At 46.8% G+C, this 19870-nt stretch overlaps 1 protein-coding gene across 2 annotated transcripts in view; it reads right to left on the bottom strand.

The window, feature by feature from the left end:
- Positions 1-19870, bottom strand: part of smtnb (smoothelin b) — a 47201-nt gene that overhangs the window by 21463 nt on the left and 5868 nt on the right. The window contains exons 2-6 of one of the 2 annotated variants that reach the window (XM_083673404.1): positions 11128-11285; positions 9458-9536; positions 9137-9215; positions 8278-8357; positions 2139-2232 (exon numbers count right to left, since the gene is read on the bottom strand). In XM_083673404.1, the coding sequence (XP_083529530.1) occupies positions 2139-2232; positions 8278-8357; positions 9137-9215; positions 9458-9536; positions 11128-11285 (490 nt within the window). Of the gene's footprint in view, positions 1-2138; positions 2233-5609; positions 5679-8277; positions 8358-9136; positions 9216-9457; positions 9537-11127; positions 11286-19870 lie in introns of those variants that run through there. The other variant, XM_083673405.1, reaches the window with a different exon arrangement.

Genomic DNA, 19870 nt, shown 5'->3' with positions numbered 1-19870 from the left:
AAATCACAGTGTTCTAACAGCATACACAGCATTACATGTCCTATCCAAATACGCAAACAGGGTTCACAAAGCGTGCACGACTATCATTTACAAACCAAATCCCTGAGGGGAATCCCCACTCTGGTCTGACCAAGCCACTGAAGCCTCTCTCAACTTCCAATGCCTGGGTCAGGAGGAAGCATTACACTGCTTAAATGAAGGCAGTTGATTAGTTGCATTGAATGGTTGTGTAATAGGGTTTGACTAAGAGACATGCCTATCATGCACATTCACTTCATCATCACAACAAACAAAATATGCCTGCTTGTCTGACTCGTGACAGACCACACCACAGTGAGAGGCTTTATCTAGTGATGGGCTTAAGTCATCTCCAATTAAAACAGAATTATGGTTGAAGTGAAAGGCAGCAACAGAGCACATCTCTTGACCTTTCGCACTAGTGTTGTTGCTCTTTGTAGTGTGTCCATTGTGCATTGTTGTGAAGATTTCTGGGAAAACCCCTTCTGCTCTTGGATAATGAGAGATTAGTCTTAAAATAACCATATGAGTGCATAATGTGGACCGCTCGCCCTTCCCTGAATTAATGAACACACAAACACGAAGCAGCAACAACAACAACAACAAAAAACACAAAAGGGGTCTTTTCAGCGTGGAGTTCAAAGTTGAGTAGTGTGGCTCCCTGGGAAACTGGAGGAACGGAACGCATTCCACTCTGTCCCTCTGCAAACAGCTAGTTTCCTAAACCACAGGCTTGTCACTAATACTATGGAGTGTTAGTGTTAACTTGTCCAAGAGTATGCTGCTGTACAGTTTGTTTAAACGTATGTGTAAGGGAGAGGTAGATATGTGTACATGGTAGTCACGTACACACACCTCTCTCTCTCTCTCCCTCCCTCCCCTTCCCCCTCCCCCTCCCAATCTTCCATGTCCAGTTTTTCTTTCTCTCCCCTTCTCTCTGTTAAAAGACACTACTACCCTCCACACCACTACCACCACTGACCTACCCCACCCTATCCTGTCCGTTCCCAGCCACAAACTTCCTGTGTCTTTGTACTATCGGCGTCCATTTCAAACAGCTCCTCCCCACAATCCCACAGCTCTCTGGAGGTCTGCTCCTGCTGCTAGCCCTGACTTCACCCCGGCCCTAATTGCAGGGCGAGAGTAAGGCAGGGAGAGCTGTGTGTTTCTGGGCCATGTTAAACAGAGTTCTGCTCTGTTCTGCTTGAAAGAGTAGAGGTATCACTATAGGTGTGTGTTCCCCCTTTGAAATTCCTGTTCCTTCCCATAAGCCCAGTAACAGACACTGGTTGATGAGCAGGATCCTGTGTGCCCATTAAGTTATTATGGACCAATGATCTAGGTTTGGTTCCCTGAACACCTTCCACCTCAGATCAAGATACTAAAGAGGGAAGTTTGTTTAACAAAACCAGTCGGGCCATATTCAAACCAGTCGGGCCATAACCAAATTTTCAGACTCCTTCTTTCCTCTCATTCTTGGTTGCATCTCTCACTCCAGCCCAGCACTCTTTTCTCCTTAAAACCTATTCATCATTGTCTAGAAGTGTGTGTACAAGTCACAAGGTTTTAGGTTGGAGTACCACATTCATACCTAGTAAAGTCATTACTCATTAATTCCATTTTATTTTTAGGTCTGCTAACACAGTGGTAAATGAAATTCCGTCACACACAAATCCAGAGCAATTAGTCCCATGACTGTGGTGTCCCTAACCTGTAATAAGGTTGTAGAGGAGCTAAAAACAAAGCTGACCCTGTCAACCTCACTGACCTCCGCCACAGTAAAATGGCTCTATTGGCTGGCTATTTTCACAAGCAGTCTAGAGGAAATTGCATTGAGAGGTCCATGTGGAGACACAGGCGATGTTTGAATCAATGTGTTAAATCTTAGCGCCTATCCAAACTTGACCCTTAAGCTAATGCAAATAGTGCCATATAAACATGCCTTATATACAGTACAAACATTTAAACAGACAGTTCCGTTTTTAAACAGTTTACAGTATGTGTCTGTCGTGACTAAACCTGTGTGTGTGTGTGTGTGTGTAAAACATATGCACTGGCTATTCTACAAGCCTCAGGGATGGCTGAGGGCTGCTTCAGTGTTGAATACTGTTGCTCCTCACCTGTCCTGTGCAGTTCTCTGCCCTGGTGGCTGCGCAGCTCCCGGATCTGTGATCTGATTCGCTCTCGCTCACCAAGGCTCTCCCTCTCTGTGTCCTGCAAAAACAAAACAGCAAATCAGAGATGCTCACTGATCAATGCGTCAATGCGTCACCTCAATGCATAGACAAAGGAATAGGGAGCTTTAATTTCTTCTCACATGATGTTCCAAGCTGCCCCAGGCAAGATCGAACAGAGACCACCCACCCATACCATCCCTTCCAACGGTCTAATCAGATCAGTGAAAAAAAACATCAGGTGCGCAAAGTCCTGTATGGGACAATCAGAGCAGTCTTGTGTAATACGTCAGGGTCTAACACTCCTCAAAGAGAGAGGCCTGGCCTGGCATGCTGAGATAATAAGAACACTCCCCTCATGTCTCCACCCTGTCCCTTCTCACCCTGGGAAAGACAGCTTCAGAGCATTGGCCAAACACACCTTTGTCGGCAGGTGAACTAACCCACACTTGAAAGCTGAATTCTATAACCAAAGAAGTCTGTGACTCAGTTGTAACACCCATTGACCTGTTGACCCTCTGGAGTGATGGTTGCAGCGTGTAGCCAATGCACTGGGTTGGTTGAGCATCTGCCTGGCCTCTGGGCAGCCCATCTATCTGACCTCTGACACTGGCCAAGGTGGAGGAGTGAGAGGTCAGCCTGAAGTCTGGCCCTCAGGACAGACAGAGCTGCACACAGTGCACAGCCAGGCAGCAGAAACAGTCTGGTCCTAATCTACATTGATAGAGGAAGGACACAGCAGGAGGGAGAGCGTAGAGGAGAGACAGCACGACATTCTGGCATATGGAGAGGAAACAGGAGAGGTGGGGAGGTCGAGACAGAGAGGAAAGGGGAGAAGGAGGAGAGGGAAAGATGTAGATGCTGCCCCTGCTGTTGGGCCCCTGGTGCCTGACCTTCAGCTCCTCCACAGGAGGATCAGCTGTACAAACACCAAGGCCTCCACACACGCACACACACACGTCCAGAAAGCTCCAGTGCCCCACAAACCTCTCCACTAAAGTGCATCTGTGGTACAGTGTTGAAGAATCAGGCCCTTTTATAGTGTTTCTACACATGCTTATTTAGACATTTAAAAATAACTTTACAGTAAGTAATGTATTTAAAACCATAAGGTATTTGACAAAACACATCCCAGAATAGTAAAACCAGAACCCTGGCTTCACTGTTCTCTAAACTTCTGACTCTGACCTTAAAACACCCTTAAACAACAATCCTACCATGTTTGTGTCAGAAATAGAGCAGTGTAACACCACTATCAATATTAAAACCAAATCTCAAGTTTGACAATCACACAGACACACTTGTTTAAATAGCCAGTCCTCACTTCAGCTAACTTTAGCCACCGCTAAGAAAAAGTCAATTGGAGTGAATGGGAGCAGGAGACAAAGTTCAACATTTGTGGCCAAATCACCTCAAAGTAACTACCAACAAAGTCAGAAAGTTCATTTGAGATGATTTGGCCATGCAATATTGAATTCTGTCTACTGCTCCCATTCACGCCATTAGATTTTTTCTTAGCTGTGGCTAAAGTTAGCTGGAGTGAGCAGTGGCTATTTAAAACAACCATGGATTACAGTTTCTCCTAGCCCATATACTACTTTCAGGGTAAGGAAACATCAGACTATAAAAGGTGTAAAAAAAAAAAGTGTACTATCCCTTTAATCAAATCAGCCTATGGTCAGAGGGAGGTGAGAGAGTGCCAGGTGAGTGAGCAAACAGAGCCTGCTACAACTCAAACACCTGAGAGGGAGAGGTGAGAATTGCCTCATGGGTTCTACTCCATTGACTATGACCTTCCCCACCTAGAGTTGAGTCGAGGATAACGAGAGAGTAGCTCAATCAGAAGTCACACTCCCACCAGACAACAACACAAACACAGGCTCATTCTCTGTGTACTGTAAGAGGTGGAGCACTGGTCTGAGATCAGCTTAATGAATCATTACCCTGTGAGTGACGAGCCAGGACCAGCCATTGATCATCTCACAAAAACACTTCAGCTAAACAGCTGCAACAGCAAACAGGAAGGAGAGGCTAGGTTGATAGATAGAGATAACCGAAAATTGAAGAATTGAAAAAGAAAAGCGAGAAACATTGCTCTCATGACACTTTTCTCTTAAGGAGGGTTTTTCATTCAAAGAGGCTGAGAGGGTTAATGACGTGTGAGATGGAAACACAATTAGAGAGACTGTCACCCCCCCCCCACCCCCGCCGCTTCCTCTCCTCCCCTTCCCTATCCCCCTCCTCTCCTTTGCCACGACCAGGAGACTGTCAGACAGTGATAATTTCACAGCTCCCCCTAAACCACAGGGAACATAGTTCTCACAGACACAGGGACTGAGGGGAGAAAGAGATAAAGTGGTGTGTGAAGGAGAGAATAGACAGAGCCCATCTCAGGACCTGTTGCCAATCCCACGCTGTAATTAGCGGCCTCTCTCTGGTCTCTGGCCCTGACAGAGCAGACCTGACCTGATTGAGTGGAACCAACCAACCCAGTCCCACCCCACCCAGCACCCTGAGCAGCTCTGAGCTGTGCTTTTGTGGCAGGTCCTGACCTCACACAGGTCATCTCATCTGGCCTCAGGAGGCTGTTTGGTGTTTGTGTCGAGTTGTAATTGTGAAGGTTCTGCCTCCTCAACACAAACATGGCAACTGTCCTCTGGCCTGACCACAGCCAAGGCGTGGGCCATCTGGACTCCTCTGAACCCTTGCAGCCACAAAAACAACAATAAGGCTGAGAGGACAGCCTTAGCTTTCATCAAGCAGAGAGCCAGCCACACCAGGGATTAGCTACCTGGGTTTGAACGGGCTCATTTTCCACCACATGGATGAGGGGAGTCTGACAGGGTCATTTTCCATTACTGCATGGCAAAACCCGTGAAGCCACACACTCGGCCCACCTCCAATAAGTGAGATACAGTAGCAGGAATGAGGTAGCAATCATTTCTTCATCATTCAGACAGACACACAGGACAAGAGACAAGCCACACAGAATTCACCCATAAGGCTCAGTCCCATTTTTCAGTTACAGTACCTCACGATTCTCTCTCTCAGCCCAGTTATCTCTTGTAGGTCTTTACTTAGTTTGTTACAGTGCAGGTTTATGATGGGATCAGATTAGAGAACAAACAAGACTGTCTTCAGTCTCTCTCCCTCCCTCCCTCCCTGTTCTATACACACCTGGCCACTGACAGAGACACTACCCCAGGCTACCATTTGCTTTCAAATTATGTTTTAGGAATATACATACATTATACTGTTAATTATGGTGAACAGCTATATAGCATATTTGTAGTTAAAGCTCAGAGGCAGGTAGAGGCAGGCAGGTAATAGTCTAAAGGAAGAGAGAAATAGAAAGAAAGAGAGGTCACAGAGTGGAGAGCTAGACCTGTGAATGGAAAACAAGGATGTGTCCTTTACCTTTTCTCCTTGCTCCTTCTACTGTCCCTCTCTCTCTCAGCACTCCCTGTCGTAGTCAAGACGTCCTCTACTCTGCCTCCCTACTCCCCAAGTCACCATACACTCCTACACCACACACATACTCTTACACTAAGAGGCCACTCCCTGAACTTCCCCCCCTCTCCCATTCTGTCTCCACAGGGCTCCCTCTCCTTCACCCTCTCTCACTTTTCTTATAGGTTAGTGGGCGCCTGGTTGACACAGTCTTGTCCTTTGTTTTGACAAAGGTTAACTCCTTTGTTCTTGCCAGTTGTGACTGTCTTAATTGGCAAGTTATTTCAGACAAAAGAGAACTACAGCATGAAACATCTGCACTTAGAATTGAGGCTACATAAAATAAATTAATGTTTTTCTTTTCTGTCCCACAAAAGTTGTTTCTTCAAGCCAACATTCTTTCACCCATACATGTAATTACAGATTTGAGCAACACTGTACGTCTCCAACATGCTCTCTCTCTCTCTACTGGCCAGATGGAAGCTTTTACCTCAGTTATCCCCTTCAATTCAAGCACATTCATTATGAACATAGTCATCAATAACCACTAGCAGGTCCACTGGTGTCTGGTGAAAAACTGAGCAGAGATCCAACAGCCACAATACATAAATAAATAAAACTCCCACCAATGATGAAATGTATGCATTGTATTCTCATTTGAACTGTTCTCATGCATCAACTGAGGTCAGTAGCTGATCCTCTGTGTGTATGTAGGTGGCTGCCGTAGACTTCTACACTCAATGTGTGTGTGTGCGTGTGAGTGCGTGCTTATGATCTATAGACTACTATCTGAGGCCTCCATCTGCCCTAGCACAATCGACTGCAGCTCAAAGAGATCCGCTCCTGTGATGCAAGTGGAAGGAGCCCTGCTGCCAGTGGCTGCTGTTGTTCTTGGCCACGTCCCCATTACAGCAGACTGAACTACTGGAACACAGCTGGTGGGCTGTCTGTCTGCCCCCCCTCACCCCTGCCCCCTCACCCCACCTGTGGCTCTCTAGACACAGCATGAGGGCCAGATCAGCCCCATTATCTGAGCATTGAGCCCCCTGTCTGAGAAGAAGTGAGGTAGATGGGTCTGTATGTTTGTGTGCCCCATGACCCCAAAATGCTATCCTACTTCCTGTCAGTAGAGCCAGACTCTAAAACACACAGGCACAAAGAAACAAAAAAGAGACACACTGAACTCAGACACACACTCAAATATACAATGGATACTCATACAGGACACACTCCCAACACAGACATATAGAAAACATTTAAAAGTCAAGGACAGCTGTCTAGACACACATTCACAGACCTTACACACAGGGGCTGCCACCAAATCCTGTTACTCTGGCCTAGAACAATTACATACTGTAGCTTCATCTTCACACAATAGAGCAAAGGATTTAGGGTGCCAAAATCTATGACTAACAACATCAGCCTCTAAAAGGAAATACCACAAAAGTGAACCAGTTGTTGACGTCAATGCATTTTGTTATGAGCCAACAAGACTATCAGAGCACTTGACTAACTTTTCTCTGTTATTGTGACTATACTACTCAGCTAAGCTGGACAGACTCACCCTCCTTCACCTTCACAAACCGTAAAGGAATTACTGCATACAATAGGAATTAACTTTAATTAACTAAAGTTGTTCCCACAGAAATCCTCTGATTAGAAAACAGAGCATTCATCAAAGCGAGTCCAGACACAAACTGATCAAACAACCCTGATAAGATACCATCTGGCCCCAGATGAGTTCTCACAGACGATAAGCCGCTTTACAGTGATGTCATTAAGACATTATCAGTGCACTGCAATCATCAGTCAATCTGTAATGCTTACACAGGAAAAATCTCATTATATCATTTTGAAAAGACACCATTTGGTTTAACAATCCAGTTGTTTGTTTCACTAACCACAAGGGGGCCTCTACGAACCAAAATTGAAGAGATTCCAGTCTCAGCCCTGAGAGGGAGAAAGAGAAGAGAGGGATAGATATAGAAAGGCAGAGAGAGAATATATAACTTCCAATCTCATAAACGCACAGCCACGCCACACGTCAAGACACACACCTCTGGTGCCGGAGTGTGTGAGTGACAGGCTGTGTAAATAGTCATGTGTAAAATGACAGGCTTGGCTTGGTGTTCATATCACCCTGGATTTACTGCTTCTACAAAACGCCAGGCCATGAGCAAATTTCCTTCCCTTTCTGGGTGTAGGTCTTAGCCAAAAAATGAATGTGGAATGAAGAAAGAAAAATACATTCCTTGTGTCGTGGCAGCCACTGCGGTGTGTGCGTGTGTGTGTGTGTGTGTGTGTGTGTGTGTCTCATCTGGCACTCAGACAGACAGTTTATGTCTTTGGGACATGGTAAGGACACACTCATGACACAGTGTCTGGCCCAGTCACATGCCTGGGTGTTTTTGTTTGCTGCATTCTTCATTGTGGCAGCAGAAAAACCTCAACGGTCACTGTTGCCGTGCAAACATATACTCAACACCCACAAATTAGTCTGTGCTGTGCTTATTTTTGCAAATGAAAGTTGATGTAAGTTGCAACATACTCACTCTTTGTTTCAAGCTTTAGATCTTTGTATAAATTATTGAGGCAGAGACCCCTCCTCCCCCCAGAGACCCCTCACTGTACTCACCCCTGCTCCCAGATTGCTATGGGTCTCCAGGGTCTCTGGCTCCAGGAATCGACCAGCAGGTCTCCCCTTCTCCACCGCTCCTGAGACGCACACCACAGCCAACGTGTTACACACACATACAGACCCACACCTAACACAGAAATACACCCACAACGGCTGAGCAGGGAGGGAGACGTGTGGTTACGCTGGTAATGACTGAGAACTGAGTAAAGGAGGAAGGAACAGGTTCCAAACCAACCTACCTAGTCTATAATGGGTGCCATTTCTGAAGACCTACCTAGTCTATAATGGCCTGAAATTGCTGAATTAAAAAGGGGATGAGAGGTGGGTAGAGGCAGTGGGAGAGTAAAATGATGGAAATAGAGTGAGAAAGAGGTTAAAAGCGAGAACTTGGGTGACAGGGGACATGATTATCTGAGAGAGGTGTCCCAACATGTCCTCCTTATCAGGTAGCAGGGAATACTGTGTACTTCACTCCCTCCGTGTGTGTGTAGCTCCCTCCCTCCGTGTGTGTGTGTGTGCGTGTGTGTGTGTGCGCCACACCTTCCCCACGTCATTGAGTCTCTCCTAACCAGTGTGGGTGACAGGGGCCTCACATAGACCAGACAGGGATATGGAATGGCAGGAATCCACTATCTGATCCCCCATCACAGGTAAGATCTGCACCACTTACCATGTATACCACACCTAGACACACACACACACACACACACACACACACACTGCCTCACCACTTAAACTGGGTCACACTGAATCACACCCAGAGCACCATGGGCCTGTTCAGGATCAACATCCTGTTCTTAACTTTTTCCGTCTACCTCCTCCCCCTCTCTCCCTGTTCCTCCTCTGGAACACTCACCCTGTCCCTCCTCGTCTCGCAGGCGGCGGATAGCTGCCCTGATCAGCTTCCTCTCCTCATACTCACTGGCTCCGCGCAGCTGAACAGAAACACACAGGCACCCATTACAACTCCACTACAAGAAGTGGGACAGGACCACTCACGAGTGGACAGCAACACAAATGTACACAGAGACACAGACAAGAGAAAGAGGTGGACCGACGGAGCTGTGTGAGTGATAAAAACCTGACTGTCTTTTCACTAGTGTGCATGTGTGTGGAAATGGAACGGGTGATTGTGAAGGAGTCTTGTGTGACTCTGCGTATTGTGCTGTATACTTACCAGTCTAGTAAGCTCATCGACGTCCTCGATGGCTTGTAGCTTCCCAGAGAGCATGTCTAAAGTGTCACTCGATTCCGACCTGAGAATCACACACACACACACGTCAGTGTGCGATATGTTTAAAAGAGACAGTTATGACTAGATAGCCAGAGGTGCAGTGGGATCCACAATCGGACAGGTATTGTCGTGTTGTGGAATCTCCTGGCTCCACTCTAAGCTGTGAGAGCTCCACCATGCTGTGTGTAATGCGCAGGCAGAGCAGAAACCCAAGATCCAGTTTTTCTTGGCTGGGAAAAAACATCAGAAAAGATTCCCAAATCCAGCCTGGAAAAAGTGACAGCATGATGGACACTCGAAGAAGAGAGACGCACACATCCTGGCAAAGGCTTTTCTCTCTGTCCTCCTCCTCATATATCTCTCCATCTCCACTGCCTCTTTTCATTCCTGTCTGTGACTCATTCCACCTCTTCCTCTCCTCCTCCTCGCCTCATTGATATTAGAGGATGTGTGGAACGTTGTGGGGAATGCTTCACATTCCAACAGTGAGTAGCAAAGGATAATATTGCATTCAGAAGGATTGTGTGTGCATGCGTGCGTGTGCACATACGTGTGTGTGTGTGTGTGTGTGTGGCGGGGGGTGCATGTGTGTGCGCACTAATGTGCGTGCGTTCACATAATCCTGCACCTCTGTTATTTTTGTAACCCAGGTAATCCAACTACAACAGTGGATGGAAGTCATTTAATGCAGCCATAATACAATCCAGTAGCGGAGGAGGGGGGCTAGGATACTGTAGACCTGGAGAGATATGGAGGAGCTTAGTGTCCCTTCTGTTGTTGCAGATCTGGGAAGTCTGAACTCCAACACCAAACAGGAGTTCAGACCATCTGCTGAGGCCCTGCACTGAAGCTAGCCACTCATTAGCAGAGTGAGAGCAGCATGTAATCCAGCACAGCCCACAGGGCTCGGCCTAGACGCTGCAGCTCTCACTCACACTGGAGGGAACTACAATTACAGTCCAATGAAAACAAATCAAAAATCACAATGATGGGCACACAAACGATGTTGTTAAGAGCCTGTTGGTCCTGTTTTATAACTGGATCAGTTAATGAAAACAAACTCTGCATATAAACAGATGACAGGGAGGCGACAGTAGCATTAACGCAGAGTTTTCCGTCCGCCGCCGCTGTGGGACTGGTCTTGGCTGCTGTGCATCACTGAAGCGATAAAACGCTAAAAGCCTGCTGTAATGGGTCAATAAAGACAAATGAAATACAAACACATTAAACACAACGCAACTACTGTAATGACGTCTCAGTCTCCTGGGATACGGATGATAACTACCTCGTAGAATGAGTGCGCCTTTGTGTTTTACAATGAATATCTACGATGTAAAAGAGTAGCGTATACATGCAGAGTGTATGCATAATGAAATAATGGCAAATGAGTTGTGGTTTCACTTCCTCGTCCCAAAAGATTCCCAGACATAACTTTTCCAGACGTTCAGTCCTATAGACGGACCTCCCTGGAGAGGGAGAGGGAATGCTGCATCTGGGTTTGTGTACTTGTTGTCTCTAATTCTCCAAGCAACTCACCAGGACCGCTGCAATCTGCCATGTTGTTCAGGCAGGAAGGTCTGTGTGTAATGTGTAGTTTCATTTTGGAGGCTCACCTGTGTTGGTTCTCTTTGTCTTCCTGTTGGTGGAGGCGTGCGGGGCGAAAGCGTTTGCTAGCCAGGGCAGCCTCCATGTCCTCTATCTCTCTCCTCCTCAGCTCCCGGATGGCTGATCGGATCAGACGCCGCTCATCCAGATCTACTGTCCCATCCAGCTACACACACAGACAGAGAGAGGGACCAGTGAGTGTCACCACTAGAGAGCAAGCACAGCGGGAAAGCACACACTGCCAGACACACTTTATAGCTAAGATGGTCGTCAAGGCACTCTTCCACCAACTGTTGAGTGCATGCATGTGTAGATGCACACACACACACACACACGAAAATGGCACTCCCAGTGCTCAGGTCACTTGCTCTATTTCCAGAGGAGTTACAGTGATAATTAACCAGACTGGCAGTGATGCTGGTGCCCTTTGGTCTGCCCTCTGCCCTGTATAGTCAAACCGCTGTGGCAGTCTACTCAAAGCCCCTCTGTGAAGGCTCCTTCAAGCTCATCCCAGTCTCTCCATGGGAAACCAGCTCAGCAGCCGCCCCACCCTCCTCTCCCCAGCCTTTGCACGGTAGCCCTCCCTCGCCCTCTGTAATTAACCCGACCTAACAAGCTCGTTAAGACCTGCGTTTACACGAGAAGGCAGAGTTATGGCTGCCCTGCTCTGCCAAACGCACACAATCAAATACCCCTAATCTCTGAACAGTTCTCGCCACAGTGAAACGTAATCCACCTTTTATTAGTGCTGTTAGTGGTTTTTCTGTGCTTTCTTCAATTGTAAAAGGAAACAATTGTACAATGATGCATGAGCAATAGGATATGTCAGTTGACTATGGCAGTGTGTGAGCCAGGCAGGGTTGGGCTGTTGCAGGGCCATGGCTTAGTCTTCAGAGTGTGGTGGGGAGTCATGGGGTCAGCACGGCTTATGGGAGATTTTATAGTTTGGGGACAAGCGATTTAACTTCAATAAAGCGAGAGTCAGGACCACCTGAGCACAGAGCTGAGAATTAGAAACAGATACACTCACAGCTGCTGCTGAGCTACTGTGCTCTAGGAGAAAGGCTAGACAAGGCAACATTAAAACTACAGCCCTGCTCTCCAGATCTCAGAGCCCCAGGTATCATCCGCTCTCTGCTGTTGAACAGTGGCCAGACAGCTCTGGGTGGCTGTTGACTGAGGCACAGTTAATAAAGTGGCCCACTTAGAGCACTCATCCCAAAACCACTGACATAGGTCCTCAAGTGGCTCCATGAGTCAGAGGTGTTTCATAAGACAGAGGCAGGTTGAAGACTGTATGTGTGTGTGTGTGTGTTTGCCTGCAAGCACAAACAGAAACTCTTAAAGCCAGCTGCTTTAATGTGAGTGACAGCCCAAAGCGTGGGAGGGTAGAGGGAGCACGTCTCTGTCAGGTGTATGACAGAGCTCTCCAGCACTGACAGCAGGAACCTGTCAACACACGTAGAGATAAACTGTTACAGCCCTACCCTCTTGCCAGACTGCACAGAGAGACTGAACACTTTAAACGGGAGAGTAAAGAACGGTATAGTTAGGGACCAGGGGTTGAGGGGTGGGTTCTTTGGCACAACTATTCAACCCTATGTGACGTTAAGAGGGGTATATGGATCTCCCCAGGCCCAGAGGGGGTGCTCTTCATGAGGTCAGTGGGTTTGAGGCCTCTCTGTGGTTTAAATACGGAGCCAGAATGCCTCTTGCTCAAGGGGGCTCTCCTATGTACTTAATTTGGAAAACGTGAACATTAAGCTGACTGAGGAGAAACTGGGTAAGAGGAGAAGGAACAGAGGAATCAGGAAAAGTGAAAAGGTATGAAAGAGTGGGAGAGGAGGGAGGCAAAAATAGAGTGGTTAATGGGGGGATATGATGACAGTAAGAAAGAGAGGGAAACGAAGGAAAAAGAGTGAGTCGACCATGCCTAAAAATGGGCAGACAAGAGCAGGGTGGGAAAGGCCAGGCCTCACACAGGTCATTCCTCACATTCCTGCTGACTCACAAGGGTAGAGAGGGTAGGGAACTCAGCAGAACTGGGACTGGGACAGGAACAGGAATATGACACATGGGCGTGATGCATGGTCAGAATATAAGAGGGCCAGGCGCTGGAGGGCAACAGGAGAGGAGAAGAAATGAAAACACACATTACATCCACTATTTACTCAGTTTCTCTTACACACACACACACACACACACACACACACACACACACACACACACACACCTTACTGTGCCGTCAAGCTTATTGCTGCATGAATGTTATGATTAGATTACATGTCCAATATTCTGCCAAGTTTTTAGATGAGGATTTACTGACTTATTTATTACATTTCCCTGATAACAAGGAAACAGCCTGGAGCATGAGACAAAAATCTGAAAACAGGTGAGAGCTACAGTGAGAGTGTTTCACAACAGACCACATACACAAGTGTTTGTATGAATCTAGGGGATAAACCAGCCGAACATGTAATTCAATTCCAATTTAATATTCTGTTTAAAATAACCTGTTGCAAAGATTGAAAGTTCCAAAATTCAATAAAACGAGTCCTTCATCTCATTAACAGGGCATGTGATGGTCTGCCAATGGACTGTGGTCTCCGTAGTATTACCAACTGTCCAACTGAATTACCACAATTTTTCCAAACACAAACAGACAGCGATGGATTAAGATCACAAGGTGATGGTAAAAGATGAAACAGAATCCATAACTTGTGATCATGCGGACTCTGGCTTTTGGCCCTGACGACAGCACATTGCCAAGCAACAGCATATGCAGGTTCTAAAAACCTCTGACTGGCCAATCCGTTGACAGGTCTTAACCCAACGTCAGCCCCGATAGGTCAAGCTACGTACCTACTGAGGAAATAACTGCCCGTTGGCACCAGGCCAGCAGCTGTAACCGTCTTTCTCTCAACAGTACATATTTGAAAATGAGAAGAAACACACTCATACCAATGACTGGTTCGGCACAGGAAGGTAATGAGTAATGATAGAGCAAATAAAACAGACCTTTCACTTGGGCGTCTGCCAAAGAAAACACAAAATAACTGTTAAAGAACCAGAGACGGAAACACAGTGTTGACTTCTAACCAGAGGTAGGTAGTGTAACAGACCTGACTCAGTGACAGCTCCTTACACCATGAGCTTCACTGTGGGCCTTTTTCAAACTGAACCACTGGCTTCTGGGTAACCAACCGTCACTATGGTCAAATCAAAGAACACTCTGATCCAGAAGGCAGCAGTTGCTGAGCCACAACACTGTGCTCACAGAACTGTGTGTTCTCTACTGTAGCAAGTACTGAGCGCACTGCTTGACCAAGAGCATTTGAGATGTTTTCCTGTCCTGAGCGGTTTCGAGACAGGAGGAGGAAACAGTATTAACAGACAGAGGAAATATGCATGAGTCAGGTACAGCGATAACACAAAGGTCATAGTAGGTTTCACTGAAGATGCTACAGTACAGTCATCAAAACATCATTCAGCTGCCAGCACACTGACTCACAACAGAGACCTGTGTTTGACACAATCAACCTCTCAGGAAGCTCCCCTCACACACCTGGCCTGGGTGCGTCTCCTGATTCAGGCAGAGTGGTTGGGAAACAGGATAGAGTGGGAGGGTGGTTCTAGTAGACAGAAGAGATGAGGGACATGGTTGAGAAAGAGACAGGCAGAAAATCCTGTGATAGTTAGATGGTTATGAAAGTGGCATAGGAATACCATTGCAACCCATTTCATTTCCTCCATCAAATACAGCAGGTATCTATGAAGTTCCCTGCAGCAATTGGAGCCCTGTTTGACTGCCCCACCGGAAACCTGTCAAATTACTCTGTATGTACTGTAGTAAGAAATGAGAAAGAAAACTTTAAATTACTTTTTTTCATAAGCGGCATTGTTAAGGCATGTAGCCTTCTCTGACTCAAGTTCCTGCAGAGCAAAGGGCCATTTCCACCAAAGAGCTCTCCAGAGAATAAAACCCCCAAACTTCTCCATAAGGGCATTTCGCTGAAGTAGCTCAATCAATCACTGTCAATAAGAGGGTGATTATGGCATACCAAGCCCCACTCATAATACCCTCCAGCTGGGGAAAGGCTCCTGAGGACTCCCAGTACCAAGTCCACGCCTGCCTGTGCCTCTGTTGATATAGGCCTACTGTAAGGATCTGTAAAGATCTTAGTGGCTACGCTATGTTACATCACTGCTTCAATGTGCAACACTGTTGGTTAATATTGTATCACTTACTACTACATATCTACAGAACGTAGCCTGGTTAGCTATTGGGCTCCGGGGTCAGGTGCTGAAGCTCCAGAGTTGTTGAACGGTTCAATCTCACTTGTTACAAATTTAAGTGATAGTAAACATGTAGTGTGCCAAAGCTCAGTTCAAGGACTGAGCTTTTCGCGTAACACAAAAATTGTTAAAGCTCATGCACAAAGGCTAAGCCTGCAAGAATTCTCAGCATGGCCAATTGTCAGAAGTAATTTGGACCGAACTGAAATGTGACGACTGACCTCCAGGGCCCAGGCCTCCAGCCACTGCCAAGAGAGGCTTGGCAAGAGGCACATGGAGCTCTGGGTTTTCCCAATCACAGACAGTGAAGTACAGAACAGGACTGGCAAAACCTCAGAGCTACCACACTTAAGGGAAGGCAAGAGCAGTCTGAGTCGCTGAATCCTGCTCTGGTCCCTTTTGTGTTAGGCTGACAGGCAAGGAGGCAGGCAGAGACACTGACTGGGGTGTGTGTCAGGGCTGGGGAGGCCAGGGTACCAGCCACCAGTCTCCCCATGGCCTGAGTCATAGTCACATTGGCTGAGCAACGTCCTGCTCCTACTTCACTCCAGTATAGAGTCACTCTACATCACAGCCTGCGTCTGAAAGGAATCCCCTCTCCTCCTCCTCCCAGGCCTGTCTCAGAGCAAAACAACCCTCAGGCTGTGTCGTAACCTTTTGACTGACAACATGTGTGCACGTGTGTGTCTCAATGGTTGTTGTTGTACTTAATGCTTTCTTCATTTGATAGGTTCATAGGCTTAGATCAAAATAGGTGTGGCCATCCTAACACGCGTTCAGACTAAAGTATGTAGGCTAGTGCCTATATGATCATTTTCAATATAAAATGGAGACAGAGAGAAAGAGAGAAAGAGAGAGAGTGTCGATGGTTGAGGCTGTAATAATTTCCAGAGCAGGGGTTAGAGTGCAGCCAGGCAGCAGATCGGATCAGTGCCTCAGACTCCAGTGTCAGCCCCAGAGTGAGTTTGTCCATATAAGGGCATGGGACCTCAGAGCAGAGCCAGGGTAGATTACCAGCTGCCACAGAGGAAGCCTGACTGGCATAGACTGACAGATACACAGAAACAAACAAACAAGCAAGCAAGCAAACAAAGGAGAGAAAACACATGCATTATAAATGTAACTGCAGGGCTCCAGTTCAAATTCCATCAAAACAGGCTGTTAACACCCTCGGAACCATTCCCCAATGGCACTAACAAACAAATGTACACACCACACCCATCTGGGAATGGGAATATGATCAGAGTAAATGAGAGCCTTATTGTGTATGAGACAGTTAAGATACTACAGTTAAAAACTACAGTTTAACGACTGGCCCTAGCCTCTGGGGGAAATGGTACTGAACTCAAGGTCAGATTGCACCTCACCATACTGAATGATTGGAGAGGGGGGGGGGGGGGGGGGGATTGGTAGTTCTCCCCTTGTGCAGGGCCCGTGCAGTGAGGAGAGTTCCATGTGTGGGGCAGATTATCCCCCACTCAGAGCTCTGTGGCAGGACAAGAGGCCCAGGCCATGCCAGGCCATGCCAGGCCATGCCAGGCCATGCCAGGCCAGGCCAGGCCAGGGAAAACAGTGGCCCTCTTTCCACTCCAGCGAGCAGGGAGAAAGAGAGAGCATGGGAATACGTGTGTGTGTGTGGACAAAGCACTACTGGAGAATAATAACACACTAACTGAAGGTCTGAGGCCTCCCGCTACAGCATGCACTGCTGGGTCATGGGTGTGTTACAGTCCAAGTGTTGTCACATTTTGATGGTGTGTTGCACGTGTTAGTTGATCATTAATGAGGCACACTAACATGTGTTGATGTGAGGTCAGTCTGCACTGATGAATGGATCATTCATCTATGTGGGTAATTGAATCCTGGGGAGCAAGTGAAATTTTAAATCATCATACAGTAGCCTGCTTTGACCCTCCATTCTATGAACTGCTGCTTCTACTTCTTCACAGTTGGTTGGTTCCCTTTCAAATAAAAACGTAAACCTCAGAATTCTTGGCTGATTTTACAATTTTTTTAGATTCTGCATCATTCAGTTTTCAGAGCTGACGTCTTGCGTGTGTCCGTCCTCAGTAATGTAGGTCACAGCTTGGTGACTGTGGGGATGCAGGTCAGTTACTGGTTTGGCAGGTGTTGTTGGCCCACATTAGTGAGTTGGCCCTATCAGAGGGCTGTGTAGCGGCCAACCGAGACATGGAGAGTTCCTCATTCCCCAGGCAGACATCTCACAAACATTGGAAAAACTATACCTGTTTATCAGCAATTGTTGATTTCATCCTCATTCTCCTCCCCTGGGTTAATTTCACTTTCATTTCCAGTCTGATGTGCACAGCAATATATTACCAATATCCTTATCCAATTCCTCCCCACAAGTAGAGACTACAGACCCACCTAGGCTCTTTGTCTTTGATGTCTATTACTCTTCTGCCACATCAATCTTCTGCCTTCCATTCAAAAGCACAGTTCTCTGTTTCTTTGTTACCATTGTTCATTCAATTATCTCCTTACCTGATCTTGACTCTTATTACTGCACAACACCTGGGACAGCACCTGCAGCTATAGAGCGGCCCCTCATCATCATATAGAAGAGACGTCACGTGACATGAATTCTTGCACAGGGTTGACCTGATTCTTAACTCCTGCTGACATCACCTTTTTGAAGACCTAGATCAGGGCTACTAGGGAAGAACTGGAGCATGATGGGTAGGCCTACTCCAAATATGGGACATTGTGCTGTCTTCAGTCACGGGTCTAATTGCAGCTCTGCGTGACTGACTCGTTTGTCTGAATAAGGGAGGCGAGAGACAGAAGTCTCACGGGATGGAACAGAGAGCTTGCTGCTCATTTGGAGGTCCCAGAACTGGAACACGGTGTTCAGCTAGATTCATGAGCCCAGTGAGGTCAGCTCCCTCTTCTCATCCACTGTGCCCATTGTAATGACCGCAACATGGAGAGGGGCAGAAAAAAAGACCAACAGAACAAAACAATACTTACAAATCAGCTGAGTATATCTAGAGAGTGCCACTTTTTTAAACACTGTAACAACGAAAGCAAAACATCAACATCCGCTTAAAGACGTCTCTGGTGGATCTCAGGAAATGCCTCTTTCCTGAGGGATTCCAGACAGGAAGGCTAAAACCCAAGTTATGTGTGGTTTATCTTTTTCTTCCTTTCAATAGTTATCCCTATCTTCCTAAGTAAAGTTTTGAGTTCTGATCATGGTCTTTTGCAAAGGATTTGTCAGAGACCATTATACATAGCAGGTCTGCAAAGGTCTTCAAAGCTATGACACCTGGTGAAGCCTCTAATAGACCTCTCCAATAGGAGATGAAAGCTGCAGAGAGGATAAGTATGCTAGATGTGATGAAAAGAGACACAGAAATGTAACAGAGGGCAGGGGAGAGATCTATGTCAGCTGTATACTGTAGCTTTCAGGCTGAGAGGACCATCATGGCCTGGGCAGGGGGACCTGTGAATCAGCAGTCACAGAGAATGGCTCCAGGCCTGTCACACAAGAGACTGTAAATATCTGCAAACGTCCCTCCTGGGTTTAGAACACCTGTTTCATGAATCTAATGCAGGTGTGTGCCAGAAAAAGCAAAAGACAAAATGTTTTCCAAACTCAAGATCCCCAAAGCTTCTGGCCCCCTGGGAACACTGGACCCAACCAGGGGCCTATCCACACATCCCAGAGAGTGAAGGAGGAGGAGAGTGAAGGAGGAGGAGGAGGAGAAAAACATCTCAAATCACTTTTCCAGAGCTTTCCTTTTGGCAGGGTGTTGCTCCAGACAGGCAGGGACGAGCCCCAGAAGCCCTGCCTGCTGGTTCACTTTACAGAGAGATAGAGGCTGAGCACTGACAGTAGAATAATTCTCAAAGCTCTGGGTAGCCTAACTAACCTATCAATTCAGAGTTAGTTCTCTGCTTGGCTGACAACCCCTCTCTGAAGATGGATCGCTGATCTTTTTCACTCATACATGACATGCCATGATGCATAGCAGATGTGTTTGAAGTTATGACCAGCTGTGGTGAGGCCTCTGCACTTCAACCTGCAGATCTCTGGCCTTCCTCCCATTAGTCTGTCAACACTGGACCACACTGCTGCTACCACAGGGAGAGACAAGGATACACACACACACACACACGCACGCACGCACGCTCGCACACACAAGCACTGACACACACGTACACACATACACACATACACAGATGTCCAGAGAACTGGGAGCTCTAATAAATCTTCCGCAGGTGGTGAAAAGGACCACAGCATCTATGTTTCTCTCAAGCCTAGTTTTTTCCAACAGGATCGCCAAGTGTTGCAAGATGGACTTAAATTGAAAATGGTTACTAATCAGGTGCAAATAAACAAGGAACAATTTGTAAAAAGGAACTTGTTATGGTTTATAATGGGTCATGTATTCATGAGTAGAAAACATTTGACAAAATACAATGCTATTT

Source organism: Argentina silus (genome assembly GCF_951799395.1).
Source record: "Argentina silus genome assembly, chromosome: 7".
Lineage (NCBI taxonomy): Eukaryota > Metazoa > Chordata > Actinopteri > Argentiniformes > Argentinidae > Argentina > Argentina silus.
The sequence above is the reverse complement of the archived record's forward strand: the minus strand, read 5'-3'. Positions and strand labels throughout refer to the sequence as shown.